Source organism: Dasypus novemcinctus, chromosome 10 (genome assembly GCF_030445035.2).
Source record: "Dasypus novemcinctus isolate mDasNov1 chromosome 10, mDasNov1.1.hap2, whole genome shotgun sequence".
NCBI classification, from domain to species: Eukaryota; Metazoa; Chordata; class Mammalia; order Cingulata; family Dasypodidae; genus Dasypus; species Dasypus novemcinctus.
The window spans coordinates 82,825,752-82,848,996 of NC_080682.1; the positions used below are offsets into that span (position 1 = coordinate 82,825,752).

At 45.9% G+C, this 23,245-nt stretch overlaps 1 protein-coding gene across 2 annotated transcripts in view; it reads left to right on the forward strand.

Annotated features, from left to right (window-relative positions):
• GALNT18 (polypeptide N-acetylgalactosaminyltransferase 18) overlaps positions 1 to 23,245 on the forward strand; it is a 344,314-nt gene that overhangs the window by 234,126 nt on the left and 86,943 nt on the right. For both annotated transcript variants that reach the window (XM_058305729.1, XM_058305730.2), the window contains exons 4-6: positions 11,372 to 11,555; positions 13,087 to 13,284; positions 17,162 to 17,276. In XM_058305729.1, coding sequence (XP_058161712.1) covers positions 11,372 to 11,555; positions 13,087 to 13,284; positions 17,162 to 17,276 — 497 coding nt within the window. The remainder of the gene's footprint in view (positions 1 to 11,371; positions 11,556 to 13,086; positions 13,285 to 17,161; positions 17,277 to 23,245) is intronic.

Sequence of the window (23,245 nt, forward strand, 5' to 3'; positions counted from 1 at the left end):
TAGATGAATGGAGCGCCGTCACGCTCTGGGCCTGCAGGAAGAAGAGCTGGATCCTCTTCCTGGCTCTGCTGGTTACCAGCTCTGTGACCTTGGGCAAGGCTGGGGTGTCCAGAGCAAAGAGGGTGTTACTACTCAGAAGCCCCTGCCTGGAGCTGGAGGGTGTGCAGACATGGACTTGTAGCCCAGGCAGGCCCATGGGTGAACACTCAGATTTATTCAGGCAGCCATTGTGCCCTCGGCCCCATCTCCCAGCCATGATTGTATTGTAAATCCCAAAAGTGAGTAAGAATTAGTCCAGGAAACTCTCGCCCATATTTTGGTCCTCTCCCTCATTTCGTGGTCTTGCTTCCCCAGGAATTTTCATCCCAGAGAAATTAGATCATGTGTGATTATTCCATCAACCCTCCAGCACCCGAAAGAAGCTGGGTTTGGCTATCTAATTCTTCTACTTGGGTTCTAAGGATACATACTTGCAAAAAGAGGGCATTTTCTTCCTTAAACGAATCAGTGACCAGTGAATGCTGTTGTGGCCTGAGACGGGTGGCACCTTGGGGAGATGGGGCAGAGTGGAACATTGTGATGCCGACAGTCAGGCAGCCCTGAATTTGAGTCCCTGCCTAATCCTTATATTCTTTGTGGTTTTGAGTTATGTTCTTTGAAGTCTCTGATCCTCAATTTTTGTCCCTTTTCTCATTTGGAGGTAATATGTAGTAGTTAAGAACCTGGACTCTGGACCCAGGTTGCTTGAGATCACCCAGCTCTGTGATACTGGGCTTCAATTTCCTCATCTATGAATGGGGATAGTAATACTATGTACCTCCGGTGGTTTTATGGCTATTGAGAGAATTGAATGAGTAATGTACGAAGCATGTTTAGAATAGTACCTGGCACATGGTAAGCACACGTGATATTAGCTATACTTATCATTATTTGCATAAACAGATATTAGCTATACTTATTATTTACAGGGTGGGACTGAGGTTTCAATAGGACAAGCATCTTGAATAGTGTTTGGCACTTCTTATGTGTTTAATCTATAACTGTTGAATGAATGAATAAAGGCTGGGATGGGTCTTTGTAAAGTGCTGAGCATGGTGCCTATTATATAGTAAGTGGGGGGAGAGGAGTGCCCACCGAATCGCGGCCTCCCAGCCCTGCGCAGCCCAGCCCACGTGCTGGGGCTGACTCAGGCCATGAGCCACTGTGTGTATCCTCTCCCAACTCTGAAGTAGTGGTGTCAGGTTAGTAGCTTGAAATCAGCTATGGTGGGAGTATTTACACTTCAGAAGTTGGCAAATGCTGCACAACGCAGGACTTGTTTTTGTTTTGAGAGAGAGAGAGAGGCTGCGCAAGGGTTAAACATCAGTTAGAGCCCAGCACATCCCTACTGGCCAGGGGAACCTTTCCACATCATCTGCCACACTCATCTTCAGAAACCAGTCCTATTAGTTGGTTGCAGGCTACAAGAACTTGGGGAATACAAGTTATTTTGTAACAGATTGGAGGGCATCCGTGGGTGTCGAGGGCCTGCCTCCGGAGACCCCACTATGTAAGGAGAGCATATTCCTTATGTGTTTTGGTGGCCACTAAATGTCCTACTATGACACCACAGGGCAGACTGCTGGGCCCAGTAGTGATAATTCTGGGATTCTCTATGGCTAGCCAAGGTTGAATTAATGCTTAGAGTGTCCCAGGAAGGTGGCGTCATTGTGTGCCTGGACCTCGTGATCATGATTGACGTACTGCCTGTGGGTCTCCTGGGTGGACCCTTCTCTCGAGTCCTTTCCATAAATAGCTGTATCAGGCTTCTGAGTTAGAGGAACCATTTACGGCCATTCCAGATCTACCTTAGTATCAATTGACTTTGAAGAAATGCAGCTATTAAACGAGCTGGACAGGAGTGCAGCTGTTAAGTGTAGCTAACAGAAGAATGAACCTCGAGAAAGGCATTTGTAAACTGCCCAGGATTTGCAAGCTTGTCTGGAGTGATCTTAAGGGAGAGGAATGCGCACAAGAGTTGCCCTGGGACTCCTGGCCATCTGTGCTGCCGAGAGCCCAGCTGTCCCAGCCTGGCTCATGGGCGGCCTGCCTCAGGCCACAGCCCCCACCTAAAGTCTTCATCGGGGTGAAGGGGCAATGTATTTCTTTATTTAATTTTTTATTTCCCAGGTGATGTTGATGATCGGCTTGGTTTGACCATCATTGCATCCTAATGAATAATCTCTCTTTGCAAGTGCCTTGATTTGGTGTTTGCGTTTCAGTGGCCCTAAATGGCTTTAGAGAAAAGCCAGTTTAATCTCCTGATCTGAGGAAGTTCACTGGAAAGAATAAACAGAAATGTGCTGTGCTTTTAATCTTTAAATTAGCACCATTGGAAACTAGCAATTATTAGCACTTGTCAGTGGTGGGTGTTCTCGCTCCCGTCCCAGGCAGCTGGAGGGAGGGGGGGGTGGGCATGCTCTAATCCTCACTGGACTTCTGGGACAGAGTTGAGCCAGGCTGGTGAACAGGGCTTGCCTGAAACTGTGGGGCTGGGCTGATGGGACAAAATGTAGTGCTGTGCGTGAGGGCAGCTGGGAAATGACAGGGCACAGTCCAAAGCTTCAGACCCAAAGATGGCCAGGCAGGGAATGGAAAATTAGTTGGGAAGCGAAGAGCCTGCAACCAAGGGCAGCGCAATGTAGCCACTGGAGTTTGGGAAAATGAAGAGGAAAACTATCTGGGCACAGTAGTGGGGGGGGGGGGCTTTTTCAGACAGAGTCCCCGAGGCTGCCTGTTACGGGTTGAGACCACACACATTCCCAAGGAGGTGCCCTTTCCCAACCTGCTGCAGAGCTGCTCTTCTTTGCTTATGTTAGCTGTAACCAGAGCTTGGCTTCCTGTCAGATTCTCCGGGAGACCATGTATAACATCCAGATTGTCTGGGCCCACCCTAATCTACTAAATCAGGCTCTCCATGCGGAGGTGCCCTAGCACCTGAATTTTGTTGTTGTTGTTGTTGTTTGGGGGATCGAACTTGGGACCTCATACATGGGAAGCAGGCGCTCAGCCACTGAGCTATACCCGCTCCCTTGACCTGTGTTTTTAACGAGTTTAGTCTTATGCAGGCCAGCACCCAGCTTTTTTTTTTTTTTTCCAGGAGGGCCGTATATAGTGTAGTGGAAACAAGTGTGGACTTGGGGGACAACCAGATTGGATTGAAATCCCAACTCCACCACTTTTTACTCGGGCTACCTTGTGCCGTAGTTTCCTGATCTTCAAAATGGAATGATAACAATAGTAGTTACATCATAGGGTCCTTAAAAGGAGTAAATGAATTAATCTATGCAAAGTGTTTAGAAGAATGCCTAGTACATCATTATTATTATTTCCTTTCTTAACCATTAGCCAGTTAATGCAGAAATGTGGGGGGTAGAGGGAAGTAGGGTCAACATTTTGAACTTCAGTCATCATACACACACATCATACGTAGAAGTCAAGGGTTAAAAAGTCAAATGCTTTCAAGGGCAAGGCAAGAATGGACCTACTGGAGACCTGCTGGAGACCAGCGGGAGCCTGTGCAAATTTGCCTCAGAGTTGTCCCACCTGAGGGGTGCAATTGAGGACTTCTGGGGACATTGACTCATGGGGCTAACGACTGATCCCAGGGGCAGGGTGAGCACACTCCCTTGTCAGAGAACGCCCTCAGGGCGGAGAGGAGGGGGCCAGCAGTGAGAATGGGGAGGGAAGCACCAAGGAGATGTGAGCAAGTGCAAAATGAAATGGCTGGGCCCCTTGGTCAGAAATTATTACAAATTTCAAGTTAACAACAGAAGCACATTAAACCAAGTGCAGGCCCTTCTAAAGTGGGGCCACGTGTGACTACACAGATTGTACCTCCATGAGGCCAGCCCTGCCAACAGGTTTGTTACAGTGCCCTTCTAAATGGGGCAGCTCCAACTCAGCGTCCAGCAAATTCTCACCAAATGGCAGTATCTTGCAGGGCAAAGAAAATATGTCTCTGAACAGATGCGCCATGGGACTGCCAGTTTGTAAACTCCATAAGGGTACATGTTCAGATTCCCAGGAATGGGGCTCCATCCATTAGTTAAGCGCTATGCCACTTTCCCAGACTCAGCACTGCGGACCATTTGGACTTGGATAAGCCTTTGTCGTGGGGCTGCTCTGTGCATTGCAAAATGTGTGGCACCAGCCCTGTCCCATAGCATCACCTACCTCTACCCCCAGTCATGAAAAAACATCTCCAGACATTGCCAGATGTCCCCTAGGGTCCTGGGGGTGAAACCACCCCTAGTTGAGAGCCACTGAACAATAGGAAAGTAACAGAACGTAGATCTTCCAGCTTTACTCCTCCCCCATCTGTCTTCCCACCAGCTCCACCAGGCACTGCTTCCCCAACCAGCAGGCATGTCATTTCAGAGGCTTCAGGGTCTAGGGCATGGAATCTGTTTCTGAGATGCTTTTGAAAAGATCTTTCTCTCTCAATGGAACACACCATGTGCCTTTCAAACATTCAGCAGAATGAAAACACTGTAAGGATGTCTTTTTCACAGCTATAGCCATAGCAGCTAGCTGAATACCGGGTACACAGTGCTCAGTATTTGATGAATGAATAAATGAATGAATGGGTGGCCTCTGCCTTCCCTCCTACTGCCGCCAAACCTGGAGCAGACATGGGAAATAATCATTTGAGCATGAAGAGAAAGAAGAGGAGCTGGACTTCCCTTCTCCATAGCAAAACTGGGCAGGGCATTTTGCAAGGATGCCTGTGTAGCTGCTTCAGAAGAACAAAGCACCATGGGGCATTATTTGCTGATCTTTAATTTCCTTTATGTGTGAGATCAGAGTGTCCCACTGATGTTGAAATCAGACCAACACTAGACAGTGCCAGACCTCTCTTCTTGCATTTGGTTTCTTTTGGGGTAACCGGGGAGCTAACCACTGTTCATGGGAGCAGGACAAGGAGCATATTTTGGGAGGGGAACAGGGGCTCTATTGGACCACATTGATAGACTCCCCACTTTTACTTAGCCTCTACGCCTGAAGACATAAGATGGAGAAAGCTGCTCCCACTAAGCTGGCTCTCAGGGTCAGCATCCAGATGGGATGGTGCAGAGTGGCCTGTGACCTCCTACGAGGCAAACCGTGTTTCGTCAACATGACTACTGGGAGTGCTGACTCACAGAGGACATTCAGAGGTCAGCAGGGCCAGGATTTGTGGACAGCAGGAAGCGGCTGGAGGAGTAACACAAGTAGGAGGACACTGGGATCCATGCAGGGTGCAAATTGCATTTCTCTGTCAACACTGGCCATCAACAGCTCTGCCATTGATCCTAAAGCAGGCCCCCTACCTCCTTTTCCCCCAACACACTAAAGCACACACAGTATAGCTTCTCCCATTCTTCCAAAATTATACTCCTGCCCCACACTACCAAGACATTTCATTAGAAGTTATTCATAAATATTTCAAAAAAATAATTAAAGCTTACATGGGAATAACGTTAAAAAAAAAATGAAAGTTTTAGGTTAGAACTTGAAATCAAAACTGTGGCAAAGGGAGAGAAGCAAAAATGCTGATAGAACCCCTGTGATTAGTCATTATATTTGGCTCTGAGCTTCCTGGCAGCCTTGGTAAAAAAAACTACATGATTTTTATTACCTTGGCCAAAAGGGTTGCATGCTGGTGTTTAGGTATAAGGAAAGACACGAGCTATTCTTGAAATATTTTTGGAGCTAAATTAGGAAAGTTATTTATCATGTGGAACAATGTATTACAATACAGCAGGCAATATCTTGGACAACAGACCTCTAGCAAATACAGAATTCCTTTTGAGATAATTCTTTCTTGCTCTGGCTATTGGCAAAAGTTGAAGGGTAATATGAAAACCTAATTAGGTAAATGTACTCTGCAAAGACTAAGCCAGTGTTATCCAAGGGTGTCTTAGCACTTTTTTTTTTAACAGCAGTTGTTTGCCTGGGACTGAGAGAATATCCTCTTTTTATCAGTAGTACATATTTGGGATGCAGCTGGCTCAGGACAGAATTTTTCCCTACCTGGTCCATCATAAGCCTTTATTCTCGTTGACTTTTTTTTAATGTAACTTTTTTTTTGTCTTTATTTATTTTTTTAATATTACATTAAAAAAATATGAGGTCCCCATATACCCCCACCCCCCTCACCCCACTCCTCCCCCCGTAACAACAATCTCCTCCATCATCATGAGGCATTCATTGCACTTGGTGAATACATCTCTGAGCACCGCTGCACCTCATGGTCAATGATCCACACCATAGCCCACACTCTCCCACAGTCCGCCCAGTGGGCCATGTTCAAAGGGGCGAACAGCACCTACAAGGTAGAAAGCCTTTTCTTCTTTTGCTGCCGTGTTTCTAAGCTGGCTGGCTGACTTCATTTCCTGTTCATGAGGAGATAGCAAGCTTATTTTAGCCCCCATACCACACCGGCACAACAGACCCTGTGTAACAAACCACCCCAGGCGTCAGCGGCTAAAAACGACAACCGTTCCTTGGCTCGCGGTTCTGCACTATGGCCTGGAAGAGCTGGGCGGCTTGCCTCTGCTCTACCTGGTGTCAAGTGGGCTCCATTTGCCGATTGCATTTGCTGTCAGCTGGTGACTCCCTGAGGCTGGAGGATCCAAGCTGGCCTCACTCACACGCCTGGGGCCTCAGAGGTGTTCTGAACTACTGGGGACTGCCAGGACTGCTCCTCCTTAAGGGGGCTGGCATCTCAGGGCAGCAAAGAGAATGAAAGCAGCTCAGGGCATCCCAGCCCTGGGCCAGGAGTTTGCCCAGCATCCCTCCTGCTGTAGTCTGCTGTCACAGGCTAGCCCAGTCCCAGTGTGTGAGGGCAACACAAGGCTGTGAATTCTGGGAGGTGGGAGTCCTTGGGGGCCATTTCACCCACAGTCCCACCCCCACTGTGCTTCAGTAACAGTGGCCCCTGTAGGCAGGGCTGCTTCATACCTGAGCAGGGAGGGAGAGGAGGGGCAGGCATCACTGCCTGGGCAAGCCAAGCCCAGCTCTCACTCTAAGTTCTGTGCACTTACCCCTTAACTGCCACCATCAAAAGCCCAACGAGCAGGCTTTATGAGCTCTGTTTAAAATTTTCAAAAAGGATATATGAGGGATGACCTTTGAAGTGATGAAACTGTAAATGTTTTAAGACACCTCCTGGCACCTGTGCTCAAAGACCTTATAAGTTTGGGGCACGTTGAGTTATGGGGCTCTGTGGCCCACGTCGGAGCATTTGTGCGGTGGCCGCCTCCCCGGGCCTCCCGCTCAGCTGTGGCCATCGGAGATCATGAGGTCACTTTCTTATTTTTTTTTTTAAATATTTATTTATTATTATTATTATTTTTTAATTACATTAAAAAAAAATATGAGGTCCCATTCAACCCCACCGCCCCCGCCCCCCACTCCCCCCACAGCAACACTCTCTCCCATCATCGTGATACATCCATTGCACCTGGTAAGTTCATCTCTGAGCATCACTGCACCCCATAGTCAATGGTCCACATCATAGCCCAGACTCTCTCACGTTCCATCCAGTGGGCCCTGGGGGGATCTACAGTGTCCCGTAATTGTCCGTGAAGCACTATCCAGGACAACTCCACGTCCCGAAAACGCCTCCACATCTCATCTCTTCCTCCCGTTCCCCACACCCAGCAGCCCCCATGGCTACCGTTCCCACACCCATTCCACATTTTCTCTGTGGACATTGGATTGGTTGTGTCCATTGCACACCTATGTCAAGTGAGGGCTTAGATTCCATATGGGTACTGGATGCACTCTTCCTGCTTCTAGTTGTAGACACTCTAGGCTCCATGTTGTGGTGGTTGACCTTCTTCAACTCCATGTTAGCTGAGTGGAGTAAGTCCAATAAGTCAAAGTGTAGGAGCTGAAGTCTGTTGAGGCTCTGGGCCTGGGTGTCATATTATCAGTCCAGAGATTCAAATCCCCTACATATATCTTAAACCCAGCACCAACTACAATTCCAATAAAGTAGCATGCAAGTCTTGTGAAAAGAGATCCCCTCTGAGTCCATTTCCATCACGCAGAAACACCAGCTCCAAAGAAGGGCCATCTGTCATGGCAGTGAACCCCTTCTGCCATGACCATAGAACCCGTGGGTCTCTTTATCCCTCAAAAGAACCAATACCTGGGGTTGTATCTACCTTATCTGTCTCTTAGACTCTGTTCAGTTGTACATAGGGGTATTCCTTCTGACAACCTCCAGACTCTTTTTTAGAGACTCACAGCCTTATAATCTCATTTCTCTTTTCCATTTCCCCCTTACATTAGGTCAAACCACTTCCCGAAGTCATGTTATTATATGTAGATAGGTATATTCTGCTGTTCCACATTGAATCTTTAATTCAAGGTCATTTTCTAGTTGCTTCTTCAGCTGGTATGTGGTAGTGATCCCTCGGTGCCAGGGAGGCTCATCCCCGGGTGTCGTGTCCCACGCTGGGGGGAATGCATCACATCTACACGCTGAGTTTGGCTGTGAGAGTGGCCACATTTGAGTAACATGAAGGCTGTCAGGAGGAAACCCCCAGGCACAATGCTACTCTAGGCCTTGTTCTTATTGCAGGTGCATAGGCTCAAAAGTGTAGCCATTAGTATCAAGAGCCCACTGTTGGGCCCTCCTTCCTTCCTGGTTCTTGCCGTTGCACCTGGAGGATTGCCGCTGCTCTCCCAGGGCCCACAACAGAGGTCACTTTCTTATTGACTGAAGGGAAGACAGTGTGGCGGCAGCAGCCAGCTCCTCAGCCGAGCCTTCAGGCTGGGACGAGGAGAGCACCTGACAGCCCCGCTGGCCCCAGCTTTGAGACACAGCTGGCCATGCAGCTTCAAAGACTGACCTGAGTGACAGTAAGGCCATGTACTCATCACTTTTGCAGAGCCTGAAAAGCTTGAAGGGCTAGATAATAACAAAGACGTTGGATCCCAGCACCAGGGGAGGAAAACAGCTTGACAACCTGGAGAAACAGTGTAAATCTTTTTGAAAGACTGAAATTAAATAGGGCTAAATGTAAGATCCAGTCTCTGGCTCAGGGCAAGCATACACACGCACACACACACATCCACAAAAAGACGGGGTGCAGGAAGCCTGGCATCAGCCCCACGTGAGAGAGTCTGTAGGTGTGTGTTGCCAGTAAGCTCAGTTTGCATCGAATGGAGGCAGAGTTGATGCGACCTCAGGCAATATTAATAGGGACGTAGATTCCAAATTAAGGGAGGTGATCAGTCCCCCTCTTCCGAATAGCCCAGTTTACTCCAGAAGTAGGAGGTCAATTTTTGAATACATAATTTAGAAGGGTTAGAAAAAAGTCTAACATATTTAGAGGCACATTAAGCCTGATAGAAGAATTTAAAACCATGAGATATGAGGAAATATAAGGAGGAACTGAATCTGTTTGACCTGGAGAAATCCTCAATGAGAACCTGAGGATGGACTTCAATCTAAAGTATTGTCATGTGGAAGAGGAGCTTCATCTGTTCTCTGTGGCCCCCAAAATAGATCTGGGCCTAATGAATAAAGGTTGAGAGACCCTGGCATGTGGGAGTCCAAACATGTAATGGTTGAAGTGACCCAACAAGGAACTGGATATTCACTCACCAGGAGAGACAGGTGGGATTGGAACCTTAGGTGGTGAATTGGTTCACGATGAGCCTTAAAATCCTTTCCAACCAAGTCTGAGCTCTTGGATTCTTAGGGATTTGTCCAAGGTCACAGAGCAAGTTCGTAGCAGGGCCAGGATCAAAGCCCAGGTCTCCTGCTCCCTTCAGTGTTGAGTTTCTTACCTTCCTGCAGGTAGGCAGCAGGCAGCCTGCAGGCAAATCCTACCCACACACCCATTTCTTTGGCCAGTGTGCTGTGTCAGACGATTTGAAGTGGGACATTTGTAGAGAGCACGCTGCTCCAGTGCCAGCAGTGATGCACATGGGTCCTGCCTGGTCCCCGGGGCCCTGCTGCTCACCAGCCTCTACTCTTGAGTGACGGCAGAGCAGGAAAAGGCAGTCCTGGAGCCGAGCGTCTGAGGAGAGTGCTTCGCCAGCCTGAGACACAGGCTCCCATTTCTTGGGCATATCAGCTCCCCTTCCCTCTAACTCCCCTGGGCTGGAAGCAGTGAGGTGGGAGGGAGGGAGGGAAAGGAACTAACTTACTTTGAACGTCTACTCTGGGCTATGCACTTTTCACATATGTTAATCCCTTTTAATCCCCACTGCAACCCTGAAGGTAAGATTATTAGCCCGTATTTTCTCAGAGGATACCAAGAACTGCTTTAGTACTGAGCTCAGGGACACAATGGTAATACGGGGAGGGCAGAACTGAAACGCTGGCACTCCTCCTCCAGATGCTGTCCTCTTTACTGTTCTGTGCTGCGCAGGCTGTTCCACGCCCTCTCCTCACACCTTCTGGGCTGCTCGCCTGTGGGGGTGCCGGGCTAGGCACCCAGGACCCTCGGGTAAGGTGGGGCTCAGCCCAGGGGGGTCTGTCCCCAGAGTCTGGGTGTGACGAGGAGAAGAATGTGGTTCTGGAAGTCATTAGTCCCTGGCTGAAATCAGACCCTGCCACCCACCAGCAACAGGCAGTGGACAAGTTGCTAAGCCCTTCCAGACTCCCCAGTTTTTCATGGACTTTATATTTGTTTGCTACTACTGCTGTGACAAATTACTACAAATCTAGTAACTTAAAACAGCACAAATTTATTATCTTATACTTCTGGAGGTCAGAATTCCTAAAACCACAACATCAGCAGGTCTGCGGTTCCTTCTGGAGGCTTTCGGGGAGAATCGCTCTCCTTGCCTTTTCCAAATGCTAGAAGCCACCCGCCTTCCTTGCTTGTGGCCCCCTTACATCCTCAAAACCAGCAATCGCATCTCTACAATCTCTGCTTCCATTGGCACGTTACCTTCTCTGACTCTGACCCTCCAGCCTCTCTCTTACAAGGACCCTTGGGATTACCTTGCCCCACCTTGGATAATCTCAGAATTCTTAATTTAATTATGTCTGCAGAACCCCATTGCCATGTAAGGTAGCAGCTGGTTCCAAGAATCCGGATGAGGGTATCTTGGGGAGCGCTATCCTGCCTACCACAGCTTATCACACACTGTGGGAGCCACGTGACCCTGTGCATGTCACTGGAGCTCAATAAGTACCATGTTCCTTTCCCTGCAAAGCTGAGCTATGCTGGCCATCGTGGGAAACATCAAGGAAGACCTGGGGAGGGGAATGTGCCTGCCATCCTCTCTTGGGAGCCAGTTCACCCTAAAAGGGTGAATGTTTTTATTGCCCCCTTTACCCTTCTGCCCCCCCGCTAAGGATTCATGTTCTCTCTAACAGAGGAGCTGAAGGACAAGCTGACAGAGTACGTGGATAAGGTGAATGGACAGAAGCCAGGCTTCATCAAGGTTGTACGCCACAGCAAGCAAGAAGGCCTCATCCGCTCCAGGGTTAGCGGCTGGAGGGTGGCCACTGCCCCCGTCGTGGCACTCTTTGATGCCCATGTGGAGTTCAATGTGGGTTGGTAAGTGCCCAGTTTGCCGCTTTGGGGAAAGAGGGTGAGTTACAATGTGGTCCAGGCACCTTGGCTCAAATGGGTGCAAAGCATGCTGGGATCTCCATGGGCTGGAGGGAAAGGAGAGAATTCTGGAAACAAATGTGTGACCTAGGCAACGGGGCTGACCCTTCAGGGTGGGGGCAGAGGTCAGCAGGTCACAACAGATAGTACTTTGCCATCAGGTGTGACCCTGGCTGGTGTGGTCTTCTAGGAAATATGACTGGGGAGTCAGTAAAGGCCAAGGGCAAAGCAGAGGGACCAGGCCACTGAGTGCACAGCATCTCAGATGCTCCCTGCTGGAGAAACTAATACCTTTCTTTTCTTGGTCAGGGCTGCTTGTTGGTGGCTGGGGCAAGAGAATGGATAAGGCCTCAGTGCCGCAGCCTAGTAAGAAGGCCCCTGACTCCGACGTCCCGGCAGGGCTGGGAGGCCTGGTGCTGCCGCTGGGGGTGGCTTTGCAGAGCCTGGGTGTGCAAGGCAGAGGTGCGGGCATGCCTGTAGAGGCTGCAGCAGGTCAGTTAGCCCCCTCTTCACCAAAATGCCTGATGACACTGGGATCTGCTCGCCTTCCCAGGCTCCCCAGTGGCCCCTTCTGCCTTCCTGGAGCAGGGGGAAGAGGGCAGCAGGATGCAGCAGGGCACACCCACAGCAGGGGCTGGATTCTGGCATGCTTTTGTGTAACGGCCAAATTACGGTTTCAACACAGTCGTTTTTTATAGTTGAAGCCCCTGTTTACCATTTGTGCCTATTTAAAAAACATTTTCTTTGGATTTATGGCCAGGAGGGGAGAGGGACACTTACTATTTCAAGCTGATTTGAATAAACAATTATGCAGCCAATGTAATATTAATGAGGAGCTTATCATTCCTGTCTGCAAACCCATTCCTGGCCTGCTGCCTGCAGTGGCCTCCTGGCTCCCTGGGAAAGCCCAGCGCCTGGCCTCTCCCTGGGCGATGGAGGACGTGTGGGGTGGGGGCAGCACAGCTGACGTTCCAAGCCTGAGTTTGGAAGGACAGAAGCAGCATGGCACGACTGGTGGAACTAGGCTTGTTCTCACCTTTGCATCTCTGCCATCCTGATCTGTCTTTTCCACCTGGCTGATACACAGAATTTCAGCAAAATCAAAGTCCGAGTTGAGAACTTCTCCTGGAACCTCAGATCTGCTCCTCTATTCTTTTTTCTCCTTTTAAAGTCTGTGTATATTTGCTAATGAAGAGAGGGAAATCTAGCAGGTACACGAGGAGTCCCTTGGCTGGAATGAGATTTTCACAGCTCAACTCGGGACGTGATGTAGGCGTGCTCAGAGCTCTTACCCACCCAGCATCACTGGGGGATGGGAAGTTGAACAGAGACTCCTTCCCGAGGAGTCCACCTCTCCATTGGAGGTCGTAGCTGGGTGCCCATTCCTCTTTCTGCCGGGGGGAGGACCTTAGGATCTGCTGATCTGTTGTTGTCCACCTTGGAAACAGTTTCCCCTCTCTCCCTCCCTCCTGCTCAGGGCTGAACCCGTGCTCACCCGCATAAAAGAGAACCGGAAACGGATCATCTCGCCGTCCTTTGATAACATCAAATACGACAATTTTGAGATAGAAGAGTACCCATTAGCCGCCCAGGGCTTTGACTGGGAGCTGTGGTGCCGCTACCTGAACCCCCCCAAGGCCTGGTGGAAGCTGGAGAACTCCACAGCCCCAATCAGGTAAAGCTCCATTGCCTGGGGGTCTCTCTGCCTTGTCCTCCAGGCAAGGGCTCCCATCCCAGCTCAACTCTTACTCTCCAAACTCCAGCCCCATCATTGTCCACTGGTTCATCCTGCTAAGGAGGAGGAGGGATAAGGGATGGTAGAAAGGAATTACTATATGAGCTTCAGTCACTGCTCACAGGACCTGATGATCCCTTTTAAGGAGGAAGGACACCCAGATTTCCTTCACAGCCTCAACAGTACTCATTTCAACACATCCCAGAAGGATGAAGGACAACTGCTGTGCTCTATGCTGGGTGTCCAGAGTGATTAAGACCTGGTTTCTGCTCCCCAAAAGGCTAAAGTCCAGTCTCTCTAGACTAGAGGTGGAAACTGTATGGAGAGTAGGTGGAGGCCCTTCAGAGAGTAGAGCATTTGCACTGGGTTTTTAAGAGCTGGTTAGGGTAGAAGCAGAGTAAGTTCATGGATACAAGGGAGGTCCTGAGGGATAGGAACAAGAAATATCAATATACTTTGTTGATCCTGTAATATTCAGATACAAGTGGCTTAAAACTACATTTCAGAGACCCAACATTCTTTCTGCTTTTGCCACTGTGACTCATGAATGACTCCCCTGTGCAGCCTCTGCTTTTATGGTCAGCCCTGATTTCTGTCTGCATTGATGGTGGGGTGGGTGCTTTTATAGTCCCTCAAAGTCCTGCTTGTTAAACACACAGATAGCAAGAGAAGATGGCCTACAGGACAGCTCCTGGGAAAGGGGACATTAGAAGCTGTTGTTGCTTTGTATTACATGAGGGAGAAAGATAGAGGGAACAATGTAATAGAAAATGAGCAATTATTACCTAAGATCACATTTTTCCCTGCCAGGAAAAAAAAAAAATTCAGGATGAAATAGAACCCATCTTAGACATTTCCTGCAGTTATTCCTTTGCTAGGCCTATGACACAATTTTGGGCTATTGAGTATTTTGGGGGAGCCTTTATGTAAGTGCCTTTTACATGCATGGTCTCATTTGATCCCATCATAACCTGGTCTGTGTGTCATCCCTGTTTTATCAGATGAGAAAAGTGTGTGAGAGAGGAGAACTGCCCTGCCAAAGGCTCCGACAATGGGGCCAGGGGCTAAACCCAGGTCAGCTAGGTTCTACATCTAGTGATCATTCCACTGGTTGGACATTATTGAACCAGAACTGGTGTGGTCAGTTTCTGTCTCCAGGTCTGTTGAATGCTATTGGAGAGAAAAATGCCACCACACAATTAATGTTCTTACAGAAGACTGCATGGGTATTTGCTGTTTCTGTTCTGCTCATCTCTAATTGTATCATCCTGATCTTAATCAGCAACCAATAAACCTGCACTCTAAGTCCTTGGCAGAGAATATAATCTCAACTTCACCCAGTTTTTATCAACAGCTTGCTTGAGAGAGATTGCATTCATGACAAGATTGTTGGAAAGATGTTCTTGGTTCTATCACTAGCTGAAGACAGCCCAGCAGAAAGCTGTGGGTTATAGCCCTTTACCTTTTCTACCCCTGTTCCTTTCTCCTTGTAGATGTACTTCAATGCTTTGCCCACATGTGGCATACACTGTAAAAAGAGCACAGTAATATCTTTTACTGCATTCTAAAGGAATGTCTTTGAAATGGTTGCTTATTGTGTCCCTTAGTGATAACTTTAAGAAGACCCACATGAGAAATTTCTTTCAAATCTAACTGCCAGTCAAAGAAAGCGTTGTTATTCCTGAGGAGTCAGTATGATATTTCCACATAGGAAATGTGAACCTTATTCTAAGATTGTGTATCTTTCATTTTCACCTTAGCCACCAGGAAGCTCAGAACCAAGTTCACCTTAAGAAATGTGAAGCCAAGTGTGCAGACTGCATTCTAACTGACCCCCAGCTTGTTGTGGTCTTTCGGTCTTTCCAGATATTTGTCTATTAATGTTTTTTATTGTATTTTCCATTTCCCCTTTTTAAGCAATTTCTAGTTCTTTGGGGAGTGAGACAGGGAATAAACATTTCTGGGCTGATCAGATGTACTTAATACCCTAGACATCTAATAAGCAGTAGGACAGCCTGAAGTTGCCTATCTACATCTCAGAATAACTGTTTCGGATTCTATTCATTCCCTGACTAGGTAAGGCAGTTTGGGGACTTGCTGCAGATCCTGAAAGCAAAGTTCCTGAGTGCCCTGTCTAGCCCACCATTTCAGGAATGCAGAGGAAAGGCCCCCACTCTGCTGGGCTGCTGTTTTTAAATCGTCATGAGAGGGGAGTTAGAGATGGGATTCTCTGGGCTTACCCAGTGGGAAAGTTCAATTTTTTAAATGATCTTTTGAGTGCCAGTTATGTCCCAGGGGTTTTCAAGAGCTTAACATAATTTAATCCTTGTGAGGTTGCAATTTTCTCTTTTCCTTAGATATGGAACCTGAGGCTCAGAGAGGCTAGGGAATTTCTCAGGGAGACACACACGGTGCTCATCTCTAAGGCCAAGGCCCATATCCTCCACCAGAGCTGGACTTCAACCTGCCTTAGGGGTCCGGGATTGACTGCGCTGGATGCCTGCAGCCACACTCAGAATAAAATGTGCAGATTTGAAAGGAGAAGGGGCATGAGCAACCTTCTGCCTCCCCATTCCCCAGAGAAATGGCTTGCAAATAGCTGCTTCTCCACCTGGGTCTCCAGTTTCAAAGAAGAGTATATTAGCATGCAATTGACTGGCAGTTTTCCTGTTGCTGAGGTTTCTTTGTGTGTCCTTTACTTTTTCTGTCCTACCAAATCCTACAACCACAAGCTGATAAAATTCTAGATGAGGACTAGAAATGGTAGCACTGACAGTAGAACAATTCCAAGTGACTGGCGTCAGGTAATGCTCTCAGCAGGGAGGTCTGTTTCTGCTCGTGCTGAGATTCCTAATGGGAATCCCTCCTGGGGTGTCCCGGGTTGGGTGTTTGCACACTGCTAGAGAGCCCGAGCTCACAGCCCCACTAAGGAAGGAAAGGCCAAAGTCGAGCTCCTGAACCTAGTATTGTCGGTGTTTTGCTCCAGCCTCAGATCCTGCTGAATTTTATCACCCAAGCAAGAAAGCCAGACAGCAGCTGGATTCTTCCCTCTCTCTCACACTCTTAGTCCAACTGTTTTGAAGTTCTGCTGATTTTACATCAAAATATGTCTTAGCACCATCTCATTCTCATCCCTGATATTCTGGTCCAGGTCTTCCTCATGTCTTACCTGGATATAGCAACAAGCTTCCCAGCTGCATTCCTCAATCCCTACTAGTCACCTCCAATCAGTCATTCCACAGTTACCTAGGTATTCTTTTTTAAAAACACAGATCTGCTCATACACCTGCCTGCTTACAGTTCTTCATTGGCACCCCTTTGCCTGCAGATAAAACCCAAATCCCTTACCATGCAATCCAAAGTTCTTTATGACATGACCCTAGTGAATCTTTCCATGTGGACCAATGTGGGCAAGGGTGGGAAAGTTGGCTTGGCTGCTCAGGCAGAAAAAAAAGACCAGCTTTGCAGTTCAGAATTCAGGGGTCAGGAAAGTTAGAGCTACAGACTATTAATCTAGACTGTCAGCCTGAGCATCTTCTCTCTGGGCTAACACCCATGTAAGCACCACTGAGGAATGATGGCTGGTCCCAGAACAGAAGCTGTCTGTCCACCGCCCTGATGAGACAGCTTCCCTGAAGTGTCTGGATGAAGATGGACCAGGGTGGGCTGCTCTGAGAACAAGGCCCACTCCAGCTCTGGCAACGGGAGGGAGAAGACAGGTTTTCCTGGTAGGAAGGCCCCATGCTCTCACTCCTCCAGGAACCCCATGAGACAGCCCCTCTACTAACTGCTGGCTCCTCTCCCCATACCCCTGCAGGAGCCCTGCCCTCATTGGCTGCTTCATTGTGGACCGGCAGTACTTCCAGGAGATTGGCTTACTGGATGAAGGCATGGAGGTCTACGGAGGCGAGAATGTCGAGCTGGGCATCAGGGTGAGCTGGGCTCTCACTGATAGGGCTTGGCTTGGCTCAGCTTCCAAATGGGTGAATGTGGGAATGGAGAAAGGGGGCTCAAGGTCCAGGGCCACAGACTGATTCTGAATATCCCGAATCTCTAGCCCTCATCATATGTGTGTGAGATCAGGGCTAGGAGGAAGACACAAGGTGTAAAGCCTCTAGAACTTTCAGGAAGAAGGGGGCTTCAGAACCTGCTTGGCTGGGACTGGGGCATCTGGGAGAGTCAAACTCCCAACCCAAAGGAAGAGCATCTAGGTTAAAACAAAACACTGGTCCCTCAGGGGAAAGCAAAGGTGCACCCTAGGAACAGAATATGAGCATTGAAGGGCCATGCCCCTTGGGATTTCTCACTCTAATATTCTCCATCGCCTCTGCAGAACTTTCCTAAAGACTCTGTCAAGAGAGGGCTACAGGGGAATAAACATATGAAGTACAAACAGCAAAACACTGCCAGGCACACACCATGCCAGGTTCTGACCCCACTAATTGTTGGCCAGATGCCCAGGCTCATTCCTGCCTCACACATTTCTCCTGCCCCAAAGTATCAACTTAGCTTTCCTTGTCTCATGACATGAACCTGCTTGATAGATGCCATTTTATTTCCCACCCTACAACAACATCTCCTAGGCTTTTGGACTCCTTTTCCTGGGCCATAAAAAGATAAAATCCAACACGAACCCCTTCTTTCATGCCTGAGGAGCATATTAGGTCCTCTAGTGATCGACAGGAACATGGTGATAGATACAGTAAATCTCCTTGTCCCAGAGGGAAGACCACCCCTATGTCCAGGGAGTGGTCCTATCCTTATGAAAAACCCAACATTTGAGCTGTGGCTGGTCCCCAGAATGGTCCCCCTGTCCTCTCCAGGGGTATCTTGAAGAGCCAGAGACTCTCATGCACCACAGGCTTGTCAACCCTTGGTGGGGACCTTGAATCTACTGATGTTTGTGGCAATCCTTTTCCTACTCGTTGCCAGCCTGTCCACACTTCCATGCAGACTTCATCCAACATCCCCTGGTTCTCATTAATGATTCTACTCTCGTACCCTTGGCCTTAGTGTGTGTATCTGGTCTCTCCAGTTCCTGATGCTCCCTTCCCACTCAAGAACTCCAGCTTGAATATACCTTCCTCCCAACTCTACATTCTTTAGAATGAGCCCTGCAGCCCCCCAAACTCCAGGGTCATCTGACCCTGGAAAGCCCCTGCCCCTACCCTGAAGGGAAGACTTCACAGGGACCTGACAGGCTCCCAATAGGGCTTGTCTCCCAGACTTAATACTGGGCCTTTGAAGTCTGGCAGTGGAAACAGCTTGTCTGATGCTGTGCTTAGAAAACTCTTCCAGAAACTTGTATTCATTGAAACCCAGAGAAATTGCTTTGAAGGCAGTGGAAATGTATGAACTTATGGGGGAGCTAATATATTCATAGAGGACAGCACCTGCATAATAACCCTCATTTCTCCAGCTCTCCCTATAGCAGTCATTTATTCACTGTTTGCGTCTTCACCATCTCATTTCAGCACCACTCCTGGATAAATGTTCACCCAAAACATAATATTTTTCGCTAGGAGTTGCTGTCGGGAATTGGCTTATTGGGCAGACAGCCTCCCATCATTTGTGCTCTCTGGGTAAAAATGTCCAGGAACAGAGAAAGGAATTAGATTTGTAAATTCTGCTTCTAACATGTGTGTAAGTCAATAACAGAATGGTGGGAACTTTCTGACTTTTTCTTCCCTCATTTATAAGGCTATTCTAGAGTGTGGGCCTATGTGGCGCTCTCAAGTATATATTAAGAAATGTTGAGACAGTTTTTTTTTTCTGACTATAAAATACAGTATAAAATATTACCTGGTTTAAGAGAAAAATTTCTCCAATTCTTCCACTTGACAAGAGATGAAGCATCATTGGAGTTGAAGGAAAAGTAGCTTTCTTCAACTTGTTGGTTGGCATTCCCTAGGAGAAAATTGGAAAGGGCTGGTTCATTCGAATGCCAGTTCTCCCTTCAAGTGATACAGAAATGCTGATCATCTCCAAAACTGATTTTCACATTTTGTGTGGTTACTAGTGTTTGTCTTTCATGTGTTAAAAGCAAGTATCTCAGTGCCTCAGTTTCCTCATTTATAAAATAGGATCTCTGACCTAATTACCCCCATAGTATTATGTGTAAGAGTGAGAGCATCACTGCCACCTCACTTACCTGGAGGCAGAGTACTCAAAGTCCTCTCTCACTTGGAATACAGAAATGATACCTTCAAATTGTTAACACAATTATTGAATCCCTGCTCTCTCTGAGATCAAACTAGGCACTTTACTTGTGTCATTTATCCAGCAAACACCCTACAAAGTAGGTATCATTACAATACTTCACTTTTTTTCAGATGAGGAAACTGTGAAAGTAAGAAATCAAATATGTTCTAAGGTTTTAATTTGTATTGGAAGAGAAAGTCTTCAGATCAGGTCTTTAGGATTCAAAAGACCAGATACACCACAGTGACCTAGAAATAAAAATTCGTTAAGCATTCCCAAGGAAGTTATTACAAAGTCATACAGTAATTGCCTTGTACTTTTTACTCACAATCATGTCTACTAAATCCTCTTTGAAGCCTTACTCTTACTTTTCACTCAATTATAATTTTTTTTCTGGTTTCTAAGTCTACAACACAGTGGGGAAAGGGAGGAAGCTACTATGGCTAGGTGGGGTGAAATCAGTGAGAAGTAATAGCTGACACTCAGTAGAAGACAGAAAGACTGGGTAATGAGTATAAAAGTGATGTAAGACATAACATAAGTAAGTACTAAAGACCTTGCAAGGAATTGTTAGAGATAAAAATTAAGTGAAAGTAAGAGCCCAGAGAAAGGTTGAGTCCTGATGGTGACTTTTACCTACTGTATTTGAAGAACCTTATAATCTTAATTGTGTGTTTTTCTCAATTTCATGGAGTACAGGGGACAGGATGTAAGACCTAAGACTTGATCCAATATCTCCCAGGAAGCCAAAGGAATAAAAAATATGAAGAAACATTGAAAGACATGTGTAATACAGGAAGAGGGTCTAATATATTATAATTTCAAAAGGAGATGAGAAAAAGAGAGGGTTGAGTAAAAGCAATATTTGAAGCAAAATTGTCTAGTAGCACATTCTTATATTACAAAATTAGAAATAAAGGTTGAAAGTTGATGGATAAATATACAATAGAAACAGTTAGAAAAAAAACATCAGAATAACCACATAAAGATAAGAGCAGAGATTATTAATGAAATAGAAAAATACATAATAGAAAGGTTTAATAAAACCAGAGTTGGTTCTTTGAAAAAAGTAAACAAATTGACAAACCTTAAGCAAGATCGATTAGAGGGAGAGCAGGAGAGAGGGCACAAATAAACAATATTAGGAATGGAAAAACAGACATTACTGCAGATGATACAGAGACTAAAAATATAAGAATATGCTATAAACAAGATTATGCCAAAAGCATGAAATCATAGATGAAAGAATGAATTTGTAGAAAAACATAGCTAACCAAAACTTACATAAGAAGAATTTAAAAACCTAAATAGTTCTATAACCACTGAGGAATTTTAATCCATAATTTAAAATATTCTCACAAATAAAAACCTAGAGTCAGAGAGTTTTACCAGCAAGCATTTTCAGTCTTTTAGGGAATGAAATATTCCAAACTTTGGCACATTATTTGAACAGATACTAGGTGTCAAAGAGCACAGTAGTCTGGATTTCTTCCTTCTGTAGCCAAACATCAAGGCAGATCACTGGATTTATAGCAAAATACAGTACAGCACAATTATTGGTCTTAATTATAACCCTAAATCATAAAGATTTAAATTGTATTCTATATATTCTTTCAACAGGACAAAAGGTACATATACATATTTAGAAATTTCTTTGCAAAATGTAAAACTTGTAAAACTTCTGTTACTGAAAGAGACAAATCCTAAATCATATGGAGATCTTATGGGAAGCTTTGTTGGTTTGTTACTTCTTGCAATTATATTCTTTAATAGTAATAACAACTGTCCTTACCTTTCTCAAGTGGAAACCAAAGAAGAAGGAAGGAAGGAAAGAATACAGCCATAACTGCAGCCAATGCCTTACCCATAGTGCCTAGGTAGGCAGTCAGATGAAAGAGACTTCTCTCCATCTCCCCAGCTGTAGATGCTCTTGATAGGATTTAGGCTTTGGAATGAATCACAGAGCAGGGAGTCTACCAGATTACACTCTCCCTTGGACATTCCCCTTGGGTATATCTGCAGGTCTGGGTGTCTAAGCTTTATTCAGTTGGGGTTCTTACTGGCATTTTAAAGTCTCTGTCTTGAAACATTCATTATCATCCATCTCTAGAATATGGTCTGCTATTATCATGCCTCAAAAAACTTTTTAATCCTCCAGGCTCCTATGGCTGGATTATTGTCTTTACTCTAGCCCAATCTGATCATCCCAGCTTCTTGTGCCAGATTTGCCTCTTTCAACTGCTCTTGCTTAGCCTCATCATAAGGTCTGATTGGGAGAAAAATCTCTTCCTATGAATGATTTTGCCTCTTTTTCCTTATGTAGCTGAACAACATCTAAAAAGGAAAAAATCCAACTGACTGGTTCTACTTCTTGACCTTAGGGATATCAAATAATCATTCAAGCACCTCCTTATCTGTGTAGCAGTATTTGATAGCTTAATCAAGCAGAAATATGCATTTGATGTTTCCAAGTACCATGGACAGTGACTTCATTTTCAAACTATGATATTTTCCTATTGTCCTAGTCTACCCGTTTTCATTTCTCCTAAACCTTCTTTCTTTGCCATGGAGAACTCATTACCTCTCTGTGTTCTGGTAAAATGCCAGTGGATATTCCATGAAGGCATGTGAAATGAAGGAAGCAAAGAACAGTGTGAAGACAGCAGGAGGAATAGACTTTACAAATTGCATAGTCATCAGGTTTCACAAAATTCTTTAAAAAAGATAGATTTTTAAAAAACATGACCACAAGCTATTAACAGTTCTAAAAGTATTGAAAAGAATTCCTTAATCCCACCAAATTGTCAATGTTCAAATTTTTCTAATTCTCTCAAAAAACTTTTTTTTTTGTTTTGCAATTTGCTTGAATCAAGACCCATTTGGTTTATGCCTCTTAAATCTGTACTAATTTCCTGACTCTCTCCATTCTCTTTTTACCCCTTGTAATTTATTTTTAAAGAAATCAGTTCATTTGTACTATCAAGACTCCCCAGTCTAGATTTTCCTCATTGCATTTCCTTGATGTCATTTAACATATCCTTCTATCCCCTATATTTCTTCTGATAAAAACAAAAAACAAACAAAAAAAAAAACTCTTCATGCAATTTAGAATCTCACAGGTTTTTTTGAGAAATTCATTAATTGGGTAACATTTCATTCAGAAAGTAGAAGGGAACACCACTGAGGGGGAAAAGGGAAAAGCTCAGATAGGACCAGTGTGGAAGCAAGTGAGAAAATGTTCTGATTGGCTGACATTGTTTCCACTTTACACAGGGAGATCTTACAAAGTGAAGAGCAGATATACAATGATTAGTATGGTATGCTTATGCATTCTGATCAGCTTTCTCTACCAGACCAAAGTTATAATCACTAGGTATTTCTATTAGGGACCTGGTAGGGTGTGTTTAGTTTTCTTGGAAAACACCTGTAGGTCAATTGTTTTTATCCTCTAGAAAAGTCTTTCTTGAAAAGGGGTATTCTTCTAGCAATGCTCAATGCAGGTGGCCATTTTAGTTTACTTAACACTTCTAGATTGGTTGATGGATCTAGAGATTCAGTTCAGTTTTAAAGCAAGAATATTTTATAGACTCTATCTATATACTTCCATCAGAAGCATGGAATACCTAGTTGGCTTTCCATTTATGATTATAGCAGTTTTACTGATTATTGCCTAAATCCAATAATTCATTAGGGCTTTCAA